General features: G+C 46.8%; 3 protein-coding genes and 1 long non-coding RNA gene across 5 annotated transcripts; 1 reads left to right on the top strand and 3 right to left on the bottom strand.

Moving 5' to 3' along the window:
• Window positions 1-2,734: 2,734 nt before the first annotated feature.
• Window positions 2,735-5,417, bottom strand: LOC129595447 (L-xylulose reductase-like). The gene is made up of 7 exons (XM_055492459.1): window positions 5,079-5,417; window positions 4,814-4,911; window positions 4,463-4,617; window positions 4,360-4,402; window positions 4,120-4,284; window positions 3,756-3,876; window positions 2,735-3,657 (listed from the first exon to the last, which is right to left on the bottom strand). Exons 1-7 carry the CDS (start codon window positions 5,143-5,145, stop codon window positions 3,554-3,556), a joined length of 753 nt encoding a protein of 250 aa, XP_055348434.1. The 5' UTR covers window positions 5,146-5,417; the 3' UTR covers window positions 2,735-3,553.
• Window positions 5,418-6,272: 855 nt separating this feature from the next.
• LOC129595449 (uncharacterized) lies at window positions 6,273-7,700 on the top strand. 2 transcript variants are annotated; one of them, XR_008691319.1, is made up of 3 exons: window positions 6,273-6,393; window positions 6,631-7,045; window positions 7,251-7,700. It is a non-coding gene; the product is annotated as an uncharacterized LOC129595449 (long non-coding RNA). The 2 variants fall into 2 exon arrangements; XR_008691318.1 differs by having other exon boundaries at window positions 6,631-7,041.
• On the bottom strand, window positions 6,490-7,757 carry LOC129595448 (uncharacterized). The gene is made up of 3 exons (XM_055492460.1): window positions 7,287-7,757; window positions 6,835-7,026; window positions 6,490-6,757 (listed from the first exon to the last, which is right to left on the bottom strand). Exons 1-3 carry the CDS (start codon window positions 7,734-7,736, stop codon window positions 6,650-6,652), a joined length of 750 nt encoding a protein of 249 aa, XP_055348435.1. The 5' UTR covers window positions 7,737-7,757; the 3' UTR covers window positions 6,490-6,649.
• Window positions 7,758-11,032: 3,275 nt separating this feature from the next.
• On the bottom strand, window positions 11,033-13,873 carry LOC129595484 (uncharacterized). Its single transcript, XM_055492507.1, has 4 exons — window positions 13,322-13,873; window positions 12,074-12,516; window positions 11,358-11,549; window positions 11,033-11,285 (listed from the first exon to the last, which is right to left on the bottom strand). The coding sequence occupies exons 1-4, from the start codon at window positions 13,833-13,835 to the stop codon at window positions 11,178-11,180; spliced, it is 1,257 nt and encodes a 418-aa protein (XP_055348482.1). The 5' UTR covers window positions 13,836-13,873; the 3' UTR covers window positions 11,033-11,177.
• Between the last annotated feature and the right edge of the window lie 13,319 nt (window positions 13,874-27,192).

The following is a 27,192-nucleotide window of genomic DNA, read 5'->3' on the forward strand; positions in this document are numbered from 1 at the left end:
TAGCCGGCTAACTTGTTTCGCTCGGGACACTTTCGCTTGCACAATGCACGGAATACTCGGTTGGCGATCGACGGCAGTTCAGCCCGGCTGGTCAGCTGCGCCTCCAGCACTTGCAACAGCATGGCAAGCGTCAGGGGCGGCCTTAATGGGTCCGTCGTGAAAAAAATGAAATGAACATGCAGCCATCACCGTGATACGTAGGTGAAACCGGCAAGAGTATGACGGACAAGATGACATCTGCTTTTCCCCAAGAGCCGTGCTCACGTGCTTGATGAGGAGCAGTTTGTCGGAAGGGTCGCTCAGCAGGGCGTGTGCTCTGGCAAACGGAATAAAGTGCTTGGCGTACAGCAGGTGAGCGCTCCAGCAGTGATGGCCCGGGGTGGCGGTAACTGGCTCACAACCTGACCGTGGTCAACCATCCCAAAATGCGCTCTCTGTGTGGGAGCGTTAACCACGGCAGTATCGGTACAGTATCAGTCTGTACTCTGTGTGCACTCTGTGTGTAGCTCATCGGTTAAATCGTTCTTCTAACCGTAAGCCCTTTTCGGCACATGCCCTAGCTTGAGCATACTTTCGTTAGCCCGTCAGCACGCTCAGGGAGGAATGTTCATCAGACACAGCAGCCTGATAGAGCTTGAAAGCTTTAGCTGGCAGAAATATTTATTCATTAAAGATTAAACGTGAATGCGAAGATTCTGAGCGCTCGCAATAATACGTATTAATAATTTCACTGTTTTCACAGAGTGTGCAGCTTATGGCAGCAGCTCCTGAGCAGGCGTGAAGCTACCGACCACATCAGAATCAGCTTGGAAACCTGCAATGATGAGACGGAATTCGACAACATCAACTGCTACACGGCAGCTGTTCTTCTGTCCCGTACAGTCAGCCCAGCTACAAAAAGCCTGGCTATACTGAAGCCTTTCGACAACATGAATTATTTAATTAATTTGTTGGAAGCCATGCAGATCAAGTTGCCGGTTTTAATTTTGAAAGATTTGACGATTACCGATTCCGGATTTCGGCTCGCATACTACAGGTTGTCAATGTCCGACGACTTCTCGAAATTTCGCGCGAAGCTTGGTGCCACGTTATCGTTCTCGGATTACCAAGAGAGAAGCGACCGCCTCGTACTGTACAACTGGAAACTGCAGAACATTTTTGGCCGAGCGCTGTATCAGATATTCTTCAGTTCGGAAATGTACGGGCTAATGCCTCTGCCAGCCCATGAAATGGAGATGATGATACCGCACACAGTAGAGGCCCAGGCCGATGTGCTGGAGATCGATAAGCTTCAGATAACGATCCCCAAGATCGTTCTGGATTGCAGCCAAGATTGGGACATCATGAATAACAAATTCATGTGGACGTTGGACAGCAATTTCCCACCGGTCACGGATGACGTTTACGTAAAGGTTAAAAGTGTTTATGCTCGTTGGGTGCAGACACTGGCTTATCCGCATGAATGGGAGACCATCCGCGCATATCTCTCTCTGTAAGTTTATTTAAATTATTTTAATAAAAAATATGTAGCTAAGAATTTGGTTAGTGCGACTGTGCGCTTAACATCCGATTGAGAAAGTTTAGGTGTACGAGGACATTTGGGTGCTGTGAACATACCCTGCACGATTAGGCTGCGATGAACAGCTGGTTAGCCGTAGCTCGCAACGCTACTGATATCACAGTCTGAACGCAAACGGCTATAAATTTAGCCGGCTGTTCATCGCAGCCTAATCGTGCAGGGTATGTTCACAGCACCCAAATGTCCTCGTACTAAAAGTTTGATTATACCGTTTAGGCGTATCAAAGATCGTTTTGACACGGAACCGGAATTCTGGCATTTCTTTCAATTTTAAAATAAATTTTAAAGCTTTTGAAATTCAATTTAGAATTCGAAAAACTTGAAGGAAGCTTGGGTTCGTATTAAAACGATCTTAACGCTTGTTTGTTTTTTTTTGCAAGATTTGAAAAGATGTAAGAGATCGGTCCATAATTACACTTCTGGTACACCTTAATGCATTTAAACTTTTGGGAATTTTCGTACAGCCAGAAATTTTAAACTCGATGTGCCGCTTACAAGCGGTTTTCACATTAATGTCAACAGCTTAATTCGTTATACGACGTCATAAGACATTGTAAAGGAGTGTTTGGGAGTGCGCGAAAGTGAAACGTTTCGTGCATATAACCGGAATTTGATACCATGTATCGGGCCACTTATCTTAACCAGTACCAAAAATAAAACTCCGAAGGAGAAGTACATTTAACCAGTATAACGAAATACTACGGTTTGTTTGCAGGTATAGTGAATTTCACTCAGACGGGACACCGAGATCATGGATAGAAACTGATCTGAGACGTGTGGATGTGTGTAAGCTGAGCAGAATGGCCCTAGTTGGACTTGCAGGGCTATTTCGTGTTTGAAATACCGACCCATCTTGGCGAACATACTTTATTTCTCCACGCTCGATACCTCCTGATTTCCTCTTGCTCGAGTACCAGAAGTCTAAGAGCTCTAATTAGTTTGTGATAGGCTCTGTTCAGTGGTTATGATACGCTAGCGGTTAGTTATCTGTTATAATTAACCATAATTGTAACACTCGTAGTCGTGTCTGCTGTCTGATAATGCAGTTGTTATGAAATAGGTGCCGTATATCCTGCTAGTACATGATATTGTATGCTGCACCTGATACTCGCTCCCTTATAATTATTAGTTTCTGCTATTTGTCTTATGTAATATTGCATTCTTATCAATTTATTAAGTACATTTGTTAGTTGTTATAGAAATACTGCTGTTGAACATCCATATTTACCTACTATATATAAAACTGAACTATTTATTCACTATGAATTATGATTGTTGCATGCAAAGTTTCCTTGACGCAAACCGAATGCCTGGGTTTGTTTTGCTGAATCGCGTAAATCATCCGCTCGATATGTGAATGGTGTACAGATTAAAAAGGGGAAAATCAAATCAGATATATGGTTCCCTTGTACCGATGGTGTCAGCCAGCTGGAGTGTGACGTACATAGTACCTAAGGTTACATATACGTACTTACGTAGTAGCTGAAAATGGCACTTACATATGTACCGTGCCGGATCTAACGAACCATATAGATTCCTATTGTTTTCCCGCCTTTCATAGCATTACTGGTATCAAATACTTACTATAGTGTGAGAAGGACTGGTAACCTACCGTTTGAACGTCATCACTCTCGCATACACGGGAGGGCGGCTGACATGGCGACAGATGCGCGATTTTCACCGTTTTTGTCAGTTTTCTCACCATATTCCTTTTCTCTTCTATTTCTAGCCCCTCATGTTTGGGTTTCTAAATTCAATATGATCTGTTAAAATATCAGAAAGCTTCAGAGGAGAAAGGAACTGAGAATATATTTTACAAAGGACAAGAAAATCTGTGGACCTATGGTAAGCAATAGCACAGCAGTGCATTCTGTATGCGACAGTGATGACGTAGTCGACCGTTGCACAGTCGGTTCCCAGTCCTTCTACCTATAGCAAGTTCTTGCTGGTATATTATGACAGCAATAGCCATTGTTAAGTAGCCAGAAAACCGCCGTCGATCGGTAGATGCACACCGGTGATGAATTTCGACCGGTCTGATAAAAGGAACACCACCGCATTGACACAGTCGTCCACATCTGAAATACGCCAAAACAAACATGACACCTCGCTGTACGTGTTGTTGAGCAAATGCAAGCCACACTACTCGATATACACTATACAGTGTATTCTTTACCGCCTAGTCGCCCCAACGGGGTGCGGTCTAAGAAGGGCTTCGCGGTGGTAGGATCTGTATAGCCGGCCTCCATCGCCATGTCCGTCAAGATTAAGTTCGGGAGTATCGAGTTAACACGGATCTACGAACAAGTATAAAAATTAATTATACTTAACAGTTAATAGTTACATTCTGTTCATGAACCATTTAACAGTATCTTACTAGTAAGATTTTTAATCGAATTTTACCTACAACAGTTAAAATGTCTGATGTTTGTGTTAAACCATTTTGTCTATTTGGTACTTCGGCATTTGGTAATTTTTTTTATTAATTAGCACATAATTGCTGATTAATAAATTCAAGGGAAACGTTTCCGGTTTTTTACTTTATGTGGCCCCAGCTCCAGCGCCATGCTGCGTGTCACCGCGTCCAGCGCCGCTTTGGAAGCACAGTACACGGTTTCATCGTGTAGCGCTACTTGTGCACAGATACTGGATACATTGACGATTGATCCTGGTATCTTCCGGTCAATTAACGACTTGGCAACAATCTACCAAATAGTACAACAACACAAGCTTTAACTTTCTGTGTTTCGTTTGAAATTAATTAATAAGCATTATCTTGCCTGGGACACATTAATAACGGCTTTCAAATTAACTCCCATTTGTCTGCAAAGCGGATCATGGGTGACCTTTTGCATTAAATCGCACGGTTGATATAAAGTGTACCTTTCGTAGCCCTGTTCAGTAATTTGAAGGAACGATTCGTGGACAAATGTGGCGGCATTGTTGACCAGCAGGTCGATCGGCAGAACCGCCTCGACAGCGCGACGGGTGGCGTCCCAGTCGGAAAGATTCACTTGGATGGGATGTATTCGGGAATTCTGGAAAAACATCCTCAGAAAACTGCCGTAGGACCGTACTTTTATAGCCATGCGCAAGTTGCATTATTTGCGTTCATGTCACTACTATATAACCGAGATTTATAGCTTAATTCAGCTACATACAGTCGTTATTATTTTTAAAGCTTATTACGTACGCTGTGCCAAACAAATTCCATATACAGACACGTCAGCGTACCTCTTGTTGAAGCTTCTGCAAATGCTCGGCGGATGTCCCCACAGCAAACACATCCGCTCCTAAACTGGCGAGCTTGAGCGCAATTCCCTTACCGATCCCTGTATAATCAACCGTATGTCCATAATAAACGTATTACAGCGAACAATATGCACTGAATAAATTTTAATAAACCATAGTATGTATTTTCATCCGAGCTGTGATTTTCAATAGTATTTTACCTAAAAAAAGCACCGACAGCAAAGACTGCACATTTTGCCTCGATTACCTCGGCTAGCTCCGGTAACCAAGATGCGTTTTCCTGTAAACTGCTCGCTGCCGGATGAATCAGTCATCGTGGAAGGTAAATCAGCTGTAATTGCTTCAGATTCTTCAATTTCGTTGTGATTCGAAGCACGGTGTCTCACAATTGACTTTTAAAAATCATAACAAACGATGCATGCGTGCGCGGTTTGTCGAATGCAGTTGTTGGGTTTTGGTGCCTTGATTGAGCTTGTCATACCACAATTGTTCAGTCGTAATCGTACAGGTAATTGAGCGTGCACAACTTTGAGGTATAACACCGCAAGCCAAGATCAGGATATTATGGATAACATGTACCGCAGTTCGTACATTTGCTTTTACATGTGGGTAGCGCAAGTCAGCAAATGTTTGATGACACCAGCAAATTTCACCGGGTATCACGCGCAATAACGCGCATACCATTATGTTTGCTATGCTGATAACTGATAAGCGTAGTTATTCTTGTTGCCGCTTCGACTACAACAAACATTACTGTGGTGCCAAGTAAATTCCGCACCATTTCGTAAAGCCAGATACACTAGAGCTGTATATGGGGTTCAGCGTTCGCTGAACGCGCTGAACAGCGTCAGGCTGCCAGTAGTAAAGGGCCGAGCGTAACGGAGCGTTGCTCACTCTTGAAAAATCGTTCCTGCTTCGAAACGATTCTTTATCAGGATTTATAGACGTGAATCTAGTCCAAAATAAATTTTTACTATTTATGGTTACAAAACATGCTAACTGTATTACGTATTATCTAACTGCTGGTTTTTTTAAGTAGTATTACGTAGTAATCATTTTAAGTAGTATTACGCGAATGCACTTTTTGTAACACTGATGGCCTTTGCCCAATAAAATCTACATAATGCTGGTTCGAACTGCTTTGTCCGTTTGTCGTACCCGCGTATACTACTGAATATGAATTATTTCAAATTGCCCGTTCAGCCAGTTCATAAGGCTGTAGACAGTGAACCCACTGAACCCTAAAGCCGTCCATACAGCGCTTGTCTAGCATGCTGTACGAAAAAGTACGGAATTCACTTGGCACCACAGTACTTTTGTATTTACAATTTTACACCTACCAGCTTTGATTCACTCCGTATTATTTGCTATCGGAATGCCCAAGAACGGTAATCTTAAGCGCAAACCACACTTCCTGCACCTCTAGTGCACGGCAGCAAAGGTGGACACGTGTTTTAAAAATCAGTAAAATTTTGAAGTTCACGTACTGCCCCGATGGGGACGCTTTTATCAAGCGAGTCATTATGATTCGAAGCATTTCTTTTCTACGATAACTGCATCTGGTATCTACCTAAAATGGTTTTCAAAATAAAACAGTTTCAAGATAATTATTATGGATAACGAATTTCAAACCCGATGATTTTATTATGTAGTATAAATCAGCGCAGGCATGTCGTCATGTACCGTATACATGTACTGGCTTTTGTCGAAATAAAACTCAAATAAAACAGATTTGTGAGAAGCTTCGCAATCATTACGTCAGTGTCTACAGGTATACTGAATACATCGTTCTCTTTTAGGATCTTGTCTTCGGTGGCGTTAAGCGAGATTTCCCGTCAAAGTAATGGAGGTGCCGTTGCAGATGTGGGCGTCTTTCTTTACCATCTCACTCATTACCAACAAGTACGATACGGACAATCCGACTATCTGCAAACAGGCCAACACTTTCACTTATAGCGATTAGCGACCGTTCAACAGCTTTCCGGTAGCTGCAGTGGGCTTACGGTGACAATCAGCTGTTTGTTGAGAGTAAACAGTCCCCATCCCGAGAATTCGATGGGATAATCGCGTAAACGCTGCACCGTCAGCGTGCACAGCGCTTTCCAGCGTTTAGTTGACCTTTCCTCGACTAGTGTTACGGCGGAATTCTCCATGCTGTGCAGAAGACGGTACAGAATCGGAACCACCGAATGCGCCTGTAAGGAAAAAAAGTGGGTAAGCGTTTTTGATTTCGTCAAATTCAGGACGTTTTCTGTTTCCGTTGAACCGTCAGATGAAAAGACTAATTGGTCTACAATTCAGTTGGCAAAGCTAAACACACACTTTTGTCAGACAATGAAACCGGTTTTCGGTCTTTACTACTAGAACGTTTTTGTGTGCACTAACCCCGAAAAAACATACTTTTGTTGTTATCTTGCAGTAACCCAGCTAAGAAAGCGTAGGACCAAGCACCTACCTGATCGTGAAGGAAACACGATACGCCCACTTTAATCAGCAGTAGTAGCACACTTCCAATTCCGCCGATGAGGAACAAAAAGCGGTGTTCTTCCCGGTCCATGGAGTACAATCCCAGTGCGGTGTCCATTTTAAAATTGAACACAAAGTTCAGCAGGAATATCAGCATGGTTACATCGGTAGTACAGTAGAACAGGGTGGCCGGGGCGAAGATAGCGTCCATCTGTGCATGGATGCGGGATAACTCCTGGTGCCGGTGGAGAACCCACTCAATCCCGATTAAATCTGTCAGCTGCTCCGACGCGCACACGGATGGTTCGTGCCAATGTTGGAGCTGCTTGGTGCACTCGCCGAACTGTAGGGCATTCGTGAGGCCCAGGAAGCAATAGGCGCATACCGATGCCAGGCGGGAGAACATGGCGTTAGTTAGTATGAACTGCATGATAAACATTACCGGCGCTCCTGCATAAAACGTTTGTACAATTCATTTGGGGAAGCAAATTATCAAATAAATAAATAAAATCAAATATCTGTCGTTACGTCACTCGTGGGTTAACAAGCTGTGCCGTTTCCCATTTTCTAATAAATACCTAAGACAAATAATTTTCATGTGACAAATAATTTTCATCATGGACCACCACACAAAAATTTGTGTACCATTATAGAAAGGGTGTTTATTTTATGCCGTAATATAAAGCTAACAATGTGAAGAATCCTACTCTTGCTTTTCCGGGACAGCATACGGAAATTAATATCCATTCCAACCATACGCACGCCTATGTTAGTACTTCTACAGAGTGCACAGCCATATAAACCTTAATACTTTACCTGGAAAATTGATGCCCCATAATGTATCATAGAGACCAACGGCGGGAAAGATTTTCAAGTAGAACATCACTACAACGGCTGCAAACAGCAGCACAGCCTGACCGATGATGTGCGTTTTAATCTGCATGATACGCGGAAATGTGGATGGCAGAAGAAGTCGATTTAGTGCTACCACGCAATCGTAGATATGCCGATTCGTGTAGGTGTTCAGCGGAAGCGCTAGAAACGCCACAAATAAATACTGCACATTGGACAGCAAATGTAAGCTCACGTCCAGTTTGTCATTTGCGTGAGTTATGGCCTGCAGGAAGTGGTACAGCAGATATACCGCCATCACCACGTTTAAGAGAAGGACGAACAGCATTATGTAGATGGGCCATATGATGAATTTGGGGCGTTTGTCCCATTGCCGGGGAATCGACCAGGGATAACATCCGGTCAAGGATAAACCAATCATAAACTGCCGGCACGAGTTGAGGAAATGGGATTCTTCAGTTTTCTGTGTTTCTTCCATTTTTCAAGCGAACTGCGATCCAATTGCGACAATAATTAAATGCTAAAGCGAACGCTTCCAGAACTCAAAGTTAAAGCTGCTGGCAACATTTATTGCAGCTTCCGGTTTAAAACGGCTGATTCAGCATATATTTAATTCCCAAAACGTTGGTTAATTTAACGGTTATTTGTTTTATACTTCAGAGTTGCGTTCTGTAAACCATTGCGTATAATTGAAGTATTCTATTACGTATTTCGTACCTGTTTTAGCTGATCACTTATAAATCTCTCTACAAACCAGATTCATAAAGCATTTTCGGAAAGTGGGGTAGAACGCTAGATAAAAGAAAACCGGCAAAAAATCCTTGGCGAAATTGCAGAGAAAATACGGCACTGTGTACTCGGGACCGCCTCCACGGCGCAGTCCGAAGAAATACAGTGCTCGCGCGGCCGCCTGACAGACCCCACTGGCCACCACAATCGTCGCTCCAGCCAAGACATTTTTGGCCATATCGCGCAGCACCTCCTTTTTGGCGTTATAATCATTCTGCGAAAGGTCATTGGGATGGATACTTCTGTGTCGGTACATCTGCCACTTAATCCGCAATGCCACATAGGTCAATCGAACCTGCGGCATGGCCATAACCAGCAGTGCCCCGAAAAACTCCGTATTGTAGAAAATGATCCAGTGTGGATCCATCCAGGCCATGTAGCCACCGCGGTTGCACGGTATAATGAGGATCTCATTGCCCAGGATACTGAAGACGATGGTGTAGAAGAGGAAGATGCTGCCGCAGAGAATCACGTGGCTGCCGATGATCACCGGTTTGGTTACGCGGCGTCGGTAGAACAACGGGTACTCCACCGATAACCACCGGTCGATACTGATGATCATCAGGGTCCCGTTGACCCACGGGCTTAAAATGACCCCGCCTCCGAGAGACAGCTGTCCCGGCCAGGCGTAGGGTACGGTGGGATCGATTAGCCGGTAGATTGGCCCGATTGTCCCGGTGAAACCGCGCAGAAGTTCCCCACCCGACAAGAAAATGTGGTGGATAAGGAAGAGTGGTTTGTTGCGCCATATGGCAAAGACCAGCAGGTTCACCGCAGCGGCGATGACGATGAGGAGCGTGGGGATCATTTGGGTGAAGGTGTGCGCGCGGAATTCCCACGAGCCGCTCCACGTCCAGCAGGGCTCCCGGGCCGCAAAGGCCCTCTTCGTCAGGTTGGTTGAATTCAACAAAAACATGGTTTCTATCGGCAGCGGAGAGTTCACCAGCATTTAACCAGGACCTCCATTGACTGGTCAAAGTTGTTGTAGTTGTGGCTTTTTGTGACGGTTGGTATCCTTTTCTGGTATGGTATGCAATACGTATAGCGAATATAACCGATGGGTTTAGAGTGTGTAGCGTCTAGAAATGCGTTTGTTCCCCTCTAAGTGAGTAGTTCACCAAAAAACGCTACTCAGTAGGTCATATCCCATCCCGTAACGAGCGATTGTATTTAATAGAGGTATTATGGTACGGATAGGGAAATATTCGACTCGCAAAAAAAAGCGTTCGATGGCCGATTTGCACGTTACGCTATTAACGCGGAACAAAATTCACTTCATCTTAGTGTATCATGTATAGACACACGTATTCCGATATGTTGCACGATGCACGTAGCACTCGCAGAGCTCCGATTTACCGTTAGAGAAAGTTATTATTGGTAGAAAATTATATATTGTGAAAAATAATTATCTGTAGGCACGATACGTCCCATTCTACAAAGGTTACAGATTCCCTACAGCGTACCGCTGCATCAAACTAGCCGAAACTGAGTATCTCTATCAATAAGCGATTGGTTGGCTTCTAATATACTTCAGATGACACCGCTAGTACTGTAGTTTAAATCATCTTGCGACATATTGAAGGCTGCGCTTTAATTATTGGGTAGCCTTGCGTCATCCTAATTGTGATCTAAGGCTCTAAGCAGGTAATATCTTTAACTTTCTGTGCCGATTTCGGCACATACCGCTGTAGACGAACACGCTTCGGTGGTTCGGCCGGATTCAACACTCATTACGCCGATTACCTGAAGTGGGAGCCTTATTTTTTTAGAAGGACGCACATTTTCTTCGTTTCCCGCTTTCCTGCTATTCTGAACTTTCGATTCTTGTCATCAATAAAAACTGTAATTTTGGTAGACTCCACTGCATTTTAGCCAAGAGTTTTGTTATTTGCCAGGCTATCGACTACGAATTTTTTTCACGAAACTTTTATATTCGTTGCCCTTTTACCGGGTTTTGGCATATCTGGTCGAGAACAGTTTTAATTGTTTTTCTTCTTTGAATTTTCTCATTCGCATCGACTAGAATCTGAAGCAAATTTTATATTGAGTAGTCGATGAATGGTATTAATAAAAATACTGAAGAGAAGAGCTGAAAGAGTTTGCGGGAAAATATATATAATAGGGATAAAAATTTCTGGTATGTCCTTTGTAGTTTTGTGAAAGGGAAAGCCGAAATGTCTGTAAAGTTAAAACACCATCCAGCACCCATCGTGTTCTCCGGTATCTCGCTTTCGGTGCGCTACCCGGAAGTTCTCGCACAAGCAATAGCAGTGCAGTTACAGATGGTGGCATCTTTCTTCCCCATCTCACTCATCACCAGCAAATACGACACGGACAATCCGACAATCTGCAAAAACGAACCAACAATTTCATTTCGGCAGAGCGTTCACTCGTTTTCCAGCAGCTGCAATGCGCTTACGGTGGCAATCAGCTGTTTGTCGAGAGTAAACAGTCCCCATCCCGAGAATTCGATGGGAAAATCGCGTAAGCGCTGCACCGTCAGCGTGCATAACGCTCTCCAGCCTTTCGTTTTTGAGCGTTCCTCTTGTTCAACGGCGGAATTCTCCATGCGGTGCAATAAACGATAAAGAATGGGGACGACCGAATGCGCCTGTATGGTAAGAAGATTCGCAAGAATGGTTAGTACATTTTAAGACGCTAGCCCCATTCCTTCGGTCCGTCGAAACAATGGACCCCACTGGCCAAAACGCACTGGCATACTTTGGGTTACACGATATTGTATAATAGGTTTTCTCAATTTTCACTCACAAAACCGTTTCGTGAGCCACATAAGTCGTACATGAATCGTAGGGCTCAGAAAAAGTTTCTTCGTGGTTAAGCCTTTCTGTATTTGAACCCTATACGTATACATGTTGCAGAGGGTTTGAAGATTATATTTCCTAAATTAGTTTTCGAACCCGTGGCCGACTGACAAAGTCTGCTTTCTAACAATTAGTCCTACATTGCAATGACTGTATTATGATGCACTCTGTACGTGCACTTTGTATGAACACAGAATCGGTTAGTAAATTTAAGCAGTAGAATAAGGCAGAAGCGGAATGGTATCCTATATAAAACTTCTATGATCGACCAGTTAAAAAAGCAAACTGCAGAAAACGAAGGCAAATTACCAACCTGATCATGAAGGTAACAAGATACGCCCACTTTAATCAGCAGCAGCATCACGCTACCGATTCCACCGATGAGGGATATAAACCGGTGCTCTACACGGTCCATAGAGTACAATCCCAGTGCAGTGTCCATTTTAAAATTGAGAACGAAGTTCAGCAAAAAGATTAAGATAGTCACATCCGTGGTGCAGTAGAACAGGGTGGCCGGGGCGAAAACAGTGTCCAGGTGCGCATGAATCCGCGATAACTCCAGATGCCGGTGGAGAGCAGTGTTAATGCTGGACAAATCTGTCAGCTCCACGTCCACATGTTCCTTTATTTGCTGGTAGCAGGCTCGAAACTGTACGGCGCTAGTGAGACCCAGAAAACAGAACGCACACACCGATGCCAGTCGGGAGAACATGGCGTTGGTCAATATGAACTGCATGAAAAACATCCAAGGGGCTCCTGAAAAACAGTCTTGCACAGCGTAATCTGGGGAAATACGATGCCTGGTATATATAATCTGCTTAACGAAGTGGGACTTTCTGCATAATGCACTTGCAATATTAAAATTAGATATAGCGCATTTGGTTGCAAAATTACAGTAAAACCTGCGTGCATTGAACACCTGCGGTTCCAAATTTTTCGTTCAATGTAGGCGCCTGTTCAATGTACAAAACAGCTGCCCCCAGGGGGCCGCCCAGGGGCAGTGGTTCTGTGCACTAAAACTGCTCTTGAGGGCGAACGTGCGCCGCTTAAAGGGGGGCAGCCCCATTAGCGAGCTTTTATACGCTATTTTCGCGCATAACAAATCAAAAATCGTGTGGTGTTAAAGTTGTAACAAGCGAATGGCTTGTGAACTTTGGTCCGTTAAGCACATTTTTTTGTACTTTTTCGCTCCCGAAATCAGATTTCGGCGCTTTGTTGATTTTTAAAAGGGCTAAACATTAGTAAATAATTAGATCCGTTCCAGCTAATTTGTTCAATGTTCACTTTAGAGAAGTGTTCAATATACGCGGGGTCCCCCCTGTGTTATAGTCTACGAGACGCGCCGGTTCCGTAAGGGCCGTTCAATGTACACCAGTGTTCAATTTACGCGAGTGTTCAAAGTCACAGGTTTTACTGTACTGTAAGACACTACTGGGAAAAATGTTTTGAAGTTCATAGGGTGATTTTCGAAAGTTTTATTGAGCGTATACTTGTGACATGGACAAAGTGCTTTGCTCAAGCTGTTTATTAGATCGGCCATTATAGAGTACAGATACTTTACCGGGGATTTTGATTCCGAATAATGTATCGTACAGGCCAATGGCGGGATAGATCTTCAGGTAGTACATCACTACAACGGCCGCAATGAGCAGCGAAGCCTGACCGAGGATGTGCTTTTTGATCTGTATGATACGCGGATATGTGGACGGCAGGAGAATTCTATCGAGTGCCACCACGCAGTCGTACAGATGCCGGTTGGTATAGGCATTCAACGGAAGCGCCAGAAATGCCACAAATAAATACTGCACATTGGACAGCATATGCAAGGTTACGTCCAGTTTGTCGTTTGCTCGAGTTATGGCCTGCAGATAATGGTACAGCAAATACACTGCCATCACCACATTCAAAAGGAGGACGAACAACATTATTATAATAGGCCATATGACGAATCTGGGGCGTTTGTCCCAATTTCGAGGAATCGACCAAGGATAACATCCGGTCAAGGATAAACCGATCATAAACTGCCGGCACGAGATGAGGAAATGGGATTCTTCGATCTTCTGCTTTTCATCCATTTTCCATGTGAAAATACGACTCGATCGTGAAAGATTTGCAAAACGTTTACGAGTTTTGATACTAAAGCACAGAGGACATGCTTCTACTAGTTGTAGGTTTCCAGTAGGCAATGTACTGTACATAAATGAGATTATTGGACATCGAAAAGCATTGACGCATTTATTTATTTTGCAATGCTGAGCTTGCTGTTCTGACACGGATGAGCGGCTGGTACACCCCTGGGCGCATAACGCAAACCACGAGCCAACACAATTTGCATCTTTGTTTCACTTCTCACATGCTGCGGGATAAAATCCACACAAGCCGCTCAGGCGACCAGATCTTACCAAATACAGAATCGGGCTTCTGCTAGATCAAAGAAGCACGGCAAGTAAGCGAGCAAACACCAAAACAATCCACCTATGACACGGTTAGTTTCCGTTTATTTTTTCGGGCCAGGGGCTTGACTTGTATCCAAAGTAGCCTCTACGTGTCCTTCATGTACCCAACAAATTTTCTAATTTTTTTAATCACTGCCCTATGCCACTGTATGTCTATGCATCCCGAGTGTTTCATTAGGAAAGCTGTTCGGATAATTGAAAGGCACTGGACGAATGCAGTAGCCAGTAGGGACGCATTAAATAGGTTGGGATAATGCTGTTGCAGATACCTCCCAAAGTTGTATTCAGCAGGATACTTGAAGCGTACTTAACTGATTTTTTGTTCGACGACAGCATTAGCCAGTGCTCCTCGTAACAAGTATCATGCGCTGAAGGACGTCTGCAGTTTATTAAAATTCACACTCGGAAAGAAAATATAAACGTTCAGTATCATTCAACAATTTCTTTCGCGAACATATTTTCGATGCTTGCCGGTGTAAAGGCGGGATGCTCCGCCCTTCTGAGTAGCTATTCGCTGTTTTTGGGGAATTCCACCCCGCACATATTTGCGCTGTTTTGACGGATCTGCAGCACAGTTGCACTGGCTGCAGAATCCTTCCTCATTAGTGTGGTGTTGCTGCGCCACGGTGCGCATTAGATTCGGCAATAAAGCCTCATCCGGGTTCACCGCTGTTCGCTATCGAGGATACGCGTGGCGCCCATACGGCCCCGCGTTATACCGGATAAAAAAACCATTTTATTTAAGTATAACAGCACTGCGTTCTTCCGTACTATGTAATAGAACGAGCTAAGGTCAGAATCTAAGAATTTTGTTTCGGCTTTTCCTCTTGAATGGTAAAAGGTAACAGAAAAATATAAAGATCGTATAAATATCTGTACATAGATTAATGTGCTTGTGGTACCATAAACCTTGTTTTTGATGTAGTACTGATCGTACACCGCATAAATGTAATCGTACAGATGAGATGACTCACAGTATGTTTCATCTGTTTGACATATAATAACGTTCGATTTTCGAATACTTATAGGCACCGCGCACAGATGCCCTATCGGAAACAACAACATAAGTTCTCCATAAAGAATACGCAATAATTCTGTAATCAAATTTCAGCCATCTAGCTAATCACTTATTTTCGGCTGAAAAGCATGTGTACAAGCCGGTCCGGATGATGAGCACGATAAAGAACAGTGAAAAATGTAAATTCATGGGTTACGCCAAACGCCACGCTACGCCACACTGTTTAAACACGTAACATGCGTTTCGCTGGCTGGTGGCCTGCTGCGCACCTGATAATTTAATGAGAATACTTGTAATTGCCTGGCGGATGGTGGCTAGAAAACGGTCGGTGCAGTAAGGGACACTAACTGCGGAGCGCATTTACGCATTGTGGTAAACGTAGTGTAGTGGCCATCGTGTTCAGCGCTAATATCGCGCTAAATATGCATTAGCTGTACCTTTACGTGCTCATTACACGGACAGGCTTGTACTTTGAAATAGGTGTGATAATTTTGGTTATCCGTTTAATTCGGCAGTTTTTTAATCAGTATATCGCGCTCGTTACAGTTAAAACTAGAATATTTGTTATCGATGTCAAAATTTAATTACTTTCATAGCAATATTTGGAAATTGCGAGCATATCCAGTGAATCCATGAACCTGTGCTACTGCTACGTACATGTTTCCGATTATTTGTGCAATGCACTGCCGGTCTCACACAGGAAGCTATGTTCCCTTAGGCGAAGTAACAAAAGACACGCATTACGCGTGCATAACCTGGTGATTCAGGTGCAAACAAACGCAAAAACCTGCTCAAATAACTCAATCATATTGAATTTGCCAAATACCGGAAAAACCTACTCGTTTTGATGGTTACATGACTTTCGCTATACTTTAGCTCATGACAAATACGGCAATTATAATCTAATTATAACAACTAATTTGTTACTGCATTTTTCTTTCCAGCATGTCCGGCATTTGTCTTTCCAGCATGTCCTTAATAATGCGTAATGTAACATAAATAATTATGGCATACAGATAATACAGGTAACGGCAAATTAAACCATATAAGAAGTACTGATAAGCCTTATATGACTGTGCTTTTCGTAGAGTCTCGTAAAAACACAATAAACGGCCTTAAAAAATACGAAATGGCATGTAAACCTTAAGGAAGAAGATTTTTAAAATTGGATACCTTATTGAGCTGCAATTTGCTGGGTTTTTTAATATACGTAGTTTCCGATGTATCATGATTCCATGACCGACCTTGCATTTTTTTGTAATTACGTTAGTTGATTTAGAGTTCTTATTTTTAAATTTTTTTTGATCTTTTTCGTATATTTCTCAAAGATTAATCGACACAACTGCGACTACTTGGTTTACATGCAGTGATTTTTTTATGGTACTGTACTAGTAAATTTGTCTATCAATGAAACGTATACCAATGTGAAGGATATAATAAGTACTTTTAATAACAATTTTTACATTCTCCGGTATTCATTGCCGGTCTTTTATTAGATTAAGTTAAAGCAGGATTAGAAAAACGTTCGATATAGGAAAACCGTCATGGTACAGCATCCTAGAGAAAATCTATCTGTGCCAGTATTTCATGCCCATATTGGTAGTGTCTTTAGGGAGCAACAAGAGTACGCCCCCTGGAAGCGGCACGTGCATTCCACAACTTTACAATGGCAGAGCGAAGATTACTTAAGGACAGCGCAAAAACAATGGGATCCAAAATGCCTGAAGAGGATACAAAATCAGGGCAACTTTCCTAAATCCATCCATTGAACCGGCAACCATAAAACTGTCCAGTGTCCCGTATACTTGAGCAGGCGTCCAGCATATCGCTATACTGCACGTCAGCAGCGTTAGGATCAGGAACGGGCGAACGGTGCCGTCGTTCTTCTGGCTGGTAGCGCTTGTTGCTGTAGTCTGCAATATAATAGTAACATTTGTATACTGCCTTTGTATTACCTTTGTAGTGCAAAAGTCTACAACAAGTTAAAAACGGCGTTCACGGTGACAGACAACTTATATCACGTGCCTTGCTCGAGTTAGCTTGGTTATTGGTTCCGTCAATGGGCATCGGCGATGCTTGCGCTGCCGTTCTTGTTCGCCGCCGGCGAAGAAATTTGTACAGCATGTACGGGTAGGGAAAACCACTAGTACAACAGGCAAGTTAAACCCTACTATGATAACTGTAACTGCATACACCGGCTGGTCGGCCGCGTTTAAAATGCATTCAAACTGTTCCGGTGCCGGCCGATAGTACGAGGTACAATTCGTCGATGAGAAAAATGGGAAAACATACGATATGCACATACGCTACCATGCCGACCGTAAGCAGACACGCCACTTTAGTGTTGTGATGATTGCGGTATGACAGGGGAAAGGTCAACGCCCACAGGCGATTGACGGTGATCAGAACGTGCATGTGCATAGCCACACTGGCGAACACCCAGATAATGTAGGTATAGAAACTGCAAGCGGCTCTGGACATCCACCAGCCCCCGTACAGCGACTGCAGAATTTCCAGTGGACCTTGCCCAACAGCGTAGAATATATTAGCCGACAGAAGCGCAATGAGATGCACGTTAAATCCAGTGCGCAATGTTTTGTGTGCGACAAGAAAAAGCAGCATGGAAACATTGAGAACAAGTTGCACAATGAACCAGGCCAAGAGCGAAGTCGCAAAGTAGTTCCAGTCTGCAGTCCCCGAAATGGTGGCGACAGAAACGTTAGTCGTGATATTACTAAAGGTACCGTTCATAGTGCTATTTGCAACTAACACACGTGGCATCGAAAATGCGGTGCACTAGTGCGGCGGACGTGGGCTGCTTCAGTTTTACTCACGCTTATGGGGGGAAAGTGAAATTTATATACACCTGTGCTGTCATAAGTTGTGCAACAACTCATCCATTGACGCAGAAACAGGAATTCAAGAAAGTTCTACAATTAAGAATTCCATGAAACAGCGTTAGCTAGGCTTTTCACATGGAATTATAGTTTCCGCTTGCCGGTTAAAATAGATACTCGTATCCTGTGGCGGAGTGATCTACGCTCGCTATCACCCTGGCGGATGGATACACCTGAAGAATGTCGGTAAATTCCTAAAGAATCCCAGTTGAAAGCCTTTTGCGTGCTGATCCAGAGACACAAACCTAGGCAAACCGATAACAGCCGCTAGTACGATATCTAAGGCATGTAGCATGCTTGTAAAAAACTTTTGATAGTTCAAATTGGAGTGTATTTTGAATTTTATGTGTGTTACAGTATATTAGTAACTATCGGTTCCACGGTAGGTTAGAATAAGAACCGGTTACTGAACGCAACGCGAGTAGTTAAAGCGAAATCCGAATATCGATTTCAAAACACGAAAAAAAAACCAAAACTACCAAAATACGATTACGAAAATTACCCAAATACGAAAATTTTAAAGAGCGATTTCTAAAATAGACTTATGTTGAGTCCGGCCATTCTTACTAACAACTTCAGAGCCTAGTGGATTTTTTAGGCGACGAAAGCTGATTTTCGATGGAGATGAATTTTTCTTTCCGAACATCAAGCGCCTTGCACATACAAATTCACATCTCCTTGAAAATTTAATTGCTTCTGTGTTAATATGCACGCTCTAACATAAGGTGGCCTTAAAGGATTCAATACGTACTCTAGTAATTTGAAAGGTACGAGGACATTTGGGTGCTGTGAACATACCCTGCACGATTAGGCTGCGATGAACAGCTGGTTAGCCGTAGCTCGCAACGCTACTGATATCACAGTCTGAATGCAAACGGCTATAAATTTAGCCGGCTGTTCATCGCAGCCTAATCGTGCAGGGTATGTTCACAGCACCCAAATGTCCTCGTACATGTACTTGTGCAGTTGTGCAAGAATTTCTGGTTTCACTTCGGTCTCTTGGTACTAGCGCATAGCGATGCACGTCCCTCCTCGTAAGGGTCCGCTTAAGCCAAGGAAAATCTCGGTGTGAACGTTACGTGCCTGTGCACTATGGCCACTTCCAATATCGCCAAGACGTCCCAGGAGGCCGGTGCTGCCGCCACCATGACGGAGGCGAAGAGAAACCACAAGCACGGATATTTACGCGATAACATCACTTTCTCTGCTTTGGTTTTTGAAACAATGGGTGTTGTGGGCTAGAGAAGCAAAATGTAAGATATCTACATTCGGTAACATGCATAGTATACATCATCCAGCCTCTTAGAAATACGGAATATTTCCTGAACACAAGCAGCATTACTTCCATTAAATTGACACTGGCCCTCTGCTTCTTCTAGCAATGCATGTACGCTCCGTGCGGTTTCTTAGTACAGAGTTGCTGCGAGGAGGTCTTCACTGAGGAGGCTCATCAGCGTATGCAATGAGATGGCAATAAGCTATCGAACAATGCGAGAATTTATGCCTTCAGGTAGGCTGAGAATAAGCTGGACATTCTTGCTGTCGTTTTCCGGACAATCATCGCCAGTCTAGCAGCGTCTTGCGCTAATGATGAAGGTCCGCCGTGTCAGAGACCGCACACTCGAGGCGGTAGACACCTCTTGTGGCTTTGCTCTGTCGCCCGCCCGCGCACGGCTACTCCATTCGTGCCGCGCTATTACGCTGCTCACTCAGCGTATACTTTGTCTACGCTGACCAATCAGCGCATTTCTGCACTCTTGGGGGCGTAGCCCAGCGCCTACGAGCGATTCCATGCTTTACGGCATCAGCTGTTGCGTACCCGCAGCACGCTGCATCATTACCAATTTTACTGACTTGCGCGCTCGCAGCTACTTTTCCACAGTGATACCGCATTGGTTTTTCTGTGTTTGTTTGTGGTTGCTTTATTGTTCCCAATAAAGGCGATATTTGCCCCACTTTTCGTTCTGCTTCTGTGTCATATCTGACATGGTAGCAGTATCGTTCGGTTTTCCTTCCCGGAATCCTCTGATCTCCCAGTGAAGGCACCACATCGGTCGAACTACGCTGATCGCCTATAAGTAGGCCAGCCAACCCGCGACCATCATCTCCTGCATCATACGGATCTCATTGGAGATCCGCAGCGCGACGGATTATTCATACGGGTCAGGTTCATAAGTGGACCTCCCGCAGCTTTGGCTCCCCGCTCAAAAACTGAGTTGGGTACGTCGCAGTTGACCATAAAAGCGCCCTACCGGGTCGCGTTGATACGGGTCAGGTCTATAAGTAGACCTCCCGCAGCTTTGGCTCCCGGCGCAAAAACTGCGTTCGGTACGGTCCTGACACACCATTACGCCCTATCGGGTGCGCTGCGGCCCTTACGGTAGAAAAGGGTGAAGGGGAACGACGGAGCAGCAGTTTGGACGAGGAAAAACTCGGTAAGACCTGTTGTGGCGTCGTAGGTTTTCGGAGAACTTTCAAAAAATTCGAGGTTTTCGCGTAGAACCTAACTAAAACCCTTCATAACTTTTGAACCGTTCATCCGATTCGCTCAAAAATAGCTTTTTCGGATTCCTCATGAAATTCTACACTAGAATCGTGTAGCGTTACTCTCGAAAAAATTTTACCAAATTTTTTACGAATTATCGGCGAAAAACAACCGCCATTTTGTCCAGCCGGAATTTTCGCGAAAAGTCGCGTGACGTCAGCGTGGTTATTTTCCATAAATTTCTGACCAATCAGAACGCGTGGGAAACTTCCCCGTGTTATAATAGTCGTAGTGACTCATACTTTTTTGCAATTTTGCTCACGGCACGCTACTCGTGACGTAGAGCTTTTTGCAAGACCATTTCGTACGTGACGTCACACTGGTCAGTAACGTAAACTAGGGCCATAGGGAGCTAACGCTAATCCTAAGCTCTAGCACACCTGACCAGCACCGACCAGCGATCCAACCCAACGTTCCGGTCCGGACCAAAGACCAAAGAAACTTTCTAAGTCCCAATACCATGGGCCAAACAGAAAGCGCCTTGGCCAAGGTGATGCCATACACCAGCCATGAGCAACTCCAACGGAGAATGCTCAGTCCTATGGACGGGCGCCAGCCAAACGAATACACCCGGCCTCGCGGGAAGAACTACGCCACGCGCCAACCAACGGGGCCTTACGGGCTTCGCAGCGCCAGGCCAACCAGTTCTGACCCGGACGAGCCAAACTCGGCCGGCTCTACGAGTTCGGTCGAGGCCAGGGCCAGGCGGGACAAACAAATCCTGCCGGCTGACCTGGAGACCAGCGACGAAAGCTTGGACGCCACCCGGGACGACACATTCCTGGAGGCATCCGATGAACTGTCCGAGGCCAACCAGCCTCAGGACGGCCAACCTGGCGCCGATAGGACGGCCCAGGCCAACAGTGTCCCTCGGGACTTGGCACAACAACCGGCCATACCTGGCTCGGGCCAAGTCCAACTTGAGGCGCCAACGGCGGCCACAAGTGAGGACAAGACACGCACCGATGGACCAGGGCCAAACAACTTGGCCCGGTCCAACCTTGACGTCCAGGGTCTGAAAACAAGTCCAACCCTATCGGGCTCGGACCAGATCCAACCTGAGGTACCAACGGTGACCAAAGGTGGACGCAAGGCCAAGGGCCAAGCCAAAAAGGCTGGTCCAAAGGCACATGACCAGGGCCAACAGCCCATGAGTCAGTCGCCCATCATGTTTGAAGTTGATGGCTCAACCCCTGCAACGCCATCGCCAACCAATGACGTCATCGGCGCGTCTGGCCCGTCCAAACCGGACGGAGAGCCAATCGTGGACCTGGCCCAACTTAACAGGGCCACAGCCAGGATGGACCTTAACCAGCCCTCCTGGGACACAAGCCGCGCCAACGTCAGCCCGCCAAAGCTGATCCAGGCAACCCGGCCCGAGGAGATCGACGAAGTCGACCAACTCCGGACCACAGTACGGGACCTGACTAAACAGCTAGCGGACATAGCCGAGGCCGCCCTAGCATCCGAACGTTGGATGCAGGACGAAGTCTCCAAGCACAAAAACTTTGCGGTCCAATCGGACGCAGAGGCCAAACGCGTCTCGGCCATACTGGCCCAGACCCAACTTGAGCTAACCCAGCTCAAGTTGTCACCATGTCCCAACGCTGAGCGAGACCAGCTCAACAGGACAATCCACAGCCTGGAAACGGCTGTGGCGGGCCTTGAAGCCCTGCTCACCTCTACGAGGACTGAGCTGGCCAAAGCCAAGGATGACTTGGCTGCGGCCCGGACCACCATTGACGACACCGACTCTGAGGCGGACCGCCTACAGAGAGAAAACGAGCGTCTCACCGAAGACTTGGCCAACCTGCAGGACGAAATCAACCGCCTGCGGAACGGCTACAATCTTCTTTATGAGAGCCACCAGAATCTCATGAAGACTATCCAACAAGGAGGACTGATGAGCCAAACGGTTCAACAGAAGGAGGCACAGAACGTGCAACTCCAGCAACAAATTGTTGCCCTCCAGAGCCAGCTCAAGACCGAATCAACCATTCGGGTCCAACTTGAGCAAAATAGCGCCATTGGACATCAGAACTTCGTCCAATTGGAGCAGGCCTTCAACCAAGCCAAACAGGTGATCCAGGGCCAACATGACCGGATCATCACTTTGGAGGCCAATAACGCCGGCCTGGTCAAAGACTACCAGGCGGCCACCCAACGCATCACGGAACTGAACGAGGACTTGGAAAGGTTAAGCACGGAGAACGCCTGCTTAGATGCGGAGAAATCACACCTCGCAGACATAAACTCCGAGTTGTCCGCAGAACCACCGTCCTACCATACCTTTCCGGACTCGGATACACAACGTCGACAAGAAAAAGTCGACGAGGCTTTGCGGCAGGGCCAACGCTTCTACCGAGAGCCAGTGTATCATCAGCAGCATTACCATGCGAATATGGCTGTGGAAGGACCATCGGTTGGACATCCCCCAACGGGGCCAACCATACCCACGCCTCCCAGCCCGGTGGACCGTGGAACATCAACGGCGACAGTAACACTGCCGCCACCACCGATCCCGGTCACCACAACAGCCACTATCGGTCCAACGACGGTAGTGACACCCGCAACGCAGACGCATCCGTCTACGTCAAGCGGGCCAAGCTTTGACCCAAGCCAGGCAATACCCAGCCACAGCTACTTTGGGTCAAGGCCACAGTACCCGTCCTTGTATCCGTCTATATTCCCGAACATGGACTTCACTTTTAGTCCACATCCGGTCACAAGCCAGGCTCACACCAGCGGCATGGATCCAAACCGGACCAGCCTGCCGAGCCCAATGTTCGGGCCACCAGCCACACAAGGACAGATGGGAGGCCAAAGTGGTACACCAACGGTGCAACCACCACTAGTAGGCCAACTAAGCCTATTTGGCCCTCCTATCTCGGCGGCAGCCCAAACGGGCCAAGCTCAGCCGCAGATGGGCCAAACCACGCCCACGGGCCAAAATGTGCCCAACCCACCAGGCATACCGCCAACAGCGGCCATGCCACCAGGACCAGCAGCCCAACCAGGCCAGGGCCAAAATGCGCCCATGTTGGTCCAGCTCCCGAATGGAGCATACGCATGGATGGCGTCCAACGGGGCCATCCAGCTTATACCGGGACAGCCAATGTTGGCTCAACCCCAGCAGGTGCCGCAGATACCACTGCAGCCAACACCTGCCCCATCACCACCGGCCAGTCCAGCTCTCTCAACCAGAGAGCAAATAAAGGAAATGGCCCAAGAGATGGGAAAAGCCAACGCGAGAGCTCAAGTCCGCACCGAGTTGCCAAAATTCGATGGCAACAAAACAATGGTGAAAGGATGGCTTGCACAGGTCCGACGGATCTGTAAGCAGTCGTCTGATCTGAACAAACCAGATCCGGACTTTATGAGCCGCATTTACATGGCCCTATCGGACCCTGTAAAAGAATGGTACACTGGCCAAGCCAATCGCGAAGACGAGGACGGCTGGCCAGTAGAAGAGTGGCTCCAAAAATTTGCCACTCGATATGGCGATGATAATCAGCAGGCCACTGCCATGGGAGAAATCACACACCGGTACTACCAGCACCTGACCGAAACCCCTGAGCAGTACTATGACGCCATGCTGACCCTCCAGACGCGCGCTGGCTTGGACGACACAATGACTCTCCACTTCCTGAGGGAGAACGTCAAAGAGCCAGAACTGCGCCGCGCTCTGGACATCCGGATACCGAAGTCACCGGCAGAATTCCGGGACTACGTCCGGCAATACACAATGGGAAAGCCGGAGTACGAAGGGAAGGCGGGCCGCGGATACCCAACCATCCGAACGGCCATAAAAACGCCACAAGCCCAAGTCGTACCGCAACAACCGGCACTTTATCCCCGCAGGCTACACAAGCCCAAATAGAGGCAACATACGCCGCCATCGCGGCCCTGAACTTAGCCTCCCCACAACGTGGGTCTACACCGCCCAACGGCGGTAGTGGCGGATATGGCCAGGCCCGAAACCAGGGCAACTTTGGCTACAGCCAGGGCAACAGCGGCGGAGGACCAAAGGGCAAGTTTTCCAAGGGCAATAACGCCAGCTTTAACGGAAACCAAAGCGGCAACAGCCCTGGGGGACAAAACCGAAGCCCAGGAGGCCAGAGCGGCCAACGCCAGACTCTGAGCCCCGAAGAGGCCCGCAGACAAGAAGACATGTATATCGACAGAGTCGAGCGCATGTTCGAACGATGGGCCAAAGACGGGATAATCACCTGCAACCACTGCCTATGGGGAAACCACCCAACCGAGGGCTGTGGCTACGCAAACAGGCCATATGGCGAAAATCCAAACCGGAAATGGTATTTGGATTGGCGAAATCGCTATCAGAAAGGCTACCCCACCGGGTCAGCCAATCCTAACCGCCTCGGCTTAGTGCCACCCAAACAACCCAGACCACCACGTGGTAGTGGGGGGACCGGTAGCCGAAGGCAATCCACCGGCTCAGGAAGTGGGTCAGGTGGCGGCAACCGGCAGAACGGTCCAAAACAGGGATACCAGACGCCAGCCAACGAAAGGGCAGCGCTACCACCCATACCGGACCAGCTGGTGAAGCCAAATGGCAACGGCGGCGGCGGCCCTAGCCGGGTCAGCCCAACCGCGGGAAACGCCTAAGGTCGGGGAGTATCGGCAACTCACCCGACCTAAGACCGGAACCGAAACCGCCGGACATAACCCTTGTACAGTCACTAACCCACATGGATCCCAAACTAACCCACATGGCTCAACAGCCTACTAGCGGATCCAGGCTTTGCGCCAAACCAGCGCCTAAGCCACCTGGCTCTAAAAATGATGCCAGGCCGACAGTCGTCCAGCTGGCGACCAAGTCGTTTTTCGGAGCCTCAACTAACCCTAAGGCCAACCGATCACCAAAATTCGGAGCCGCAGCTATTGCTAAGGCCAACCGATCACGTGGCAAAGCGAGACGTCGCACCACGAACATGACGTATCCACAATCGGCGTCAGACACATCCTCCGACAGTGCACCGGACGGATGGTCCGTACAAGATACGGACAGTGAGGTCGGATCCTTAAAAGATTGGACAGCCGAACCTCTTGAGGCGTCAAGTCCCCGCACCTGCTGGCCCCAGACCGGAGGACGACCCCTCGGCACCACACCAACGGTGCGAACTATCAACAGCTCACGGACCTTCCTAAACACCAAAAGCATGTTTTCGACCTTACGGGTAGCGGAAACATCACCACAGGAAGAGTCTGTCCAACAGGAGCCTCCATCACCTCAGTACGCTCCTGACGATCCAGGACCAGTGTCGCTAATCCCCATTGTACCGGTGATGCGGGAAGTGACAGTTGGTCTTGACGAAAACCGCAAACCAAAGACCGTAAGAGCATGGACACACAAAGTCCAAATTGGACCAGTCCACACGCTCGCTATGCTGGACACCGGAGCGGAGACATCCCTCATTAGCCAGCAATTTTGCACCTCCAATGGCATCAAAATGGAGCCATTAGGACGGAACACCAAAATCCTTGGTGTTGGCGGACAAACCGCCTTCGTGGTCTCCCACTGCTGCACCGTACCGGTGACACTGCAGGGATACAAGAGCCACCACACGTTCTTCGTCCAACCGACGTTAACGGACGTGCACGTACTACTTGGATGTGACTATCTCCACTCCAAGTTCACCTTCATTCTTAAGCCAAACGAAGAAATCGTTTGGGACGCTGTAAAGTCAATCCCGATACCAGAGGCACCGGGACCCGATGATGAAGTGAGAGTTAATCGGCTTGATCACCCGAAAGGTTCTCCTTCTACCTGCTGGGAATGCCTGGATACCATTGAAAGCCTCATATGGGAACTGCGCGTCCATAACGCAATCGAGCGGTATATGACTCAATTCCGTGCAGGCATACTCAAGCCAAATCACGGGATAGTAAAGACTATCCCGATACCAGAGGCACCGGGCCAACGGCCGGTGCCTGACAGAGAAATTAAGGAGAACCTGGTCCAGCGCTATAAAACTTGGTTCACAGGAGTAAGAAATTTCCTGGAATACCGCGTTAACCAACTCCTTGCTCTAGAAGAGAGCTGGCTTGAAGAAAAAGGCGAACCACTAACGTGGCCGCAAATTGCCGAACAATACGGACCATTCGCCCAAGAATTGGACGATTTGGTTCAAGAAGGAGCATTATGGGAGGACGAACGTCTAGCCCTAGTGTGGGAATACAGGGAGTACCACATGGAAATGCCGAAAGCCCTTCAAAAGATGTGCACGGATCTCTTCGATGACATCATAAAACTTCGAAGACAAGTGGCCCAACACCCTGGCTTAACCGTCAGCATATGGCCAAAGTACGACCTCAGCCTGACTAACGTTAGGACCATACCGGAATCATTGCCGGAAGCTGCACCGCATATAGCGACAAAGGTGCGCTTCAATGATGGCCCACACCCAGAACAGGGAGGCCATCGAAGGGACACCAGCCAGAACGAGCAGGACCCTTCATCAGAGGAAGTCCAATTGACTTGTCCTCTATGTG

The sequence above is a fragment of the Paramacrobiotus metropolitanus genome, unplaced genomic scaffold (genome assembly GCF_019649055.1).
Source record: "Paramacrobiotus metropolitanus isolate TYO unplaced genomic scaffold, Prichtersi_v1.0 Parri_scaffold0000078, whole genome shotgun sequence".
NCBI lineage: Eukaryota > Metazoa > Tardigrada > Eutardigrada > Parachela > Macrobiotidae > Paramacrobiotus > Paramacrobiotus metropolitanus.

Coding starts and splice junctions, on each gene's coding strand:
- LOC129595447 (XM_055492459.1), bottom strand. CDS start 5,145: ATGACTGATTCATCCGGCAGCGAGCAGTTTACAGGAAAACGCATCTTG. Junction 4,403..4,462: donor ACTGAACAGGGCTACGAAAG/GTACACTTTATA, acceptor TCCGCTTTGCAG/ACAAATGGGAGTTAATTTGA. Junction 3,658..3,755: donor CCCGTTGGGGCGACTAGGCG/GTAAAGAATACA, acceptor GGCGTATTTCAG/ATGTGGACGACTGTGTCAAT.
- LOC129595448 (XM_055492460.1), bottom strand. CDS start 7,736: ATGTTTATCATGCAGTTCATACTAACTAACGCCATGTTCTCCCGCCTG. Junction 7,027..7,286: donor CGTGTTTCCTTCACGATCAG/GTAGGTGCTTGG, acceptor TTTTCCTTACAG/GCGCATTCGGTGGTTCCGAT. Junction 6,758..6,834: donor ACAAACAGCTGATTGTCACC/GTAAGCCCACTG, acceptor GCCTGTTTGCAG/ATAGTCGGATTGTCCGTATC.
- LOC129595484 (XM_055492507.1), bottom strand. CDS start 13,835: ATGGATGAAAAGCAGAAGATCGAAGAATCCCATTTCCTCATCTCGTGC. Junction 11,550..12,073: donor CTTGTTACCTTCATGATCAG/GTTGGTAATTTG, acceptor CTTACCATACAG/GCGCATTCGGTCGTCCCCAT. Junction 11,286..11,357: donor ACAAACAGCTGATTGCCACC/GTAAGCGCATTG, acceptor TCGTTTTTGCAG/ATTGTCGGATTGTCCGTGTC.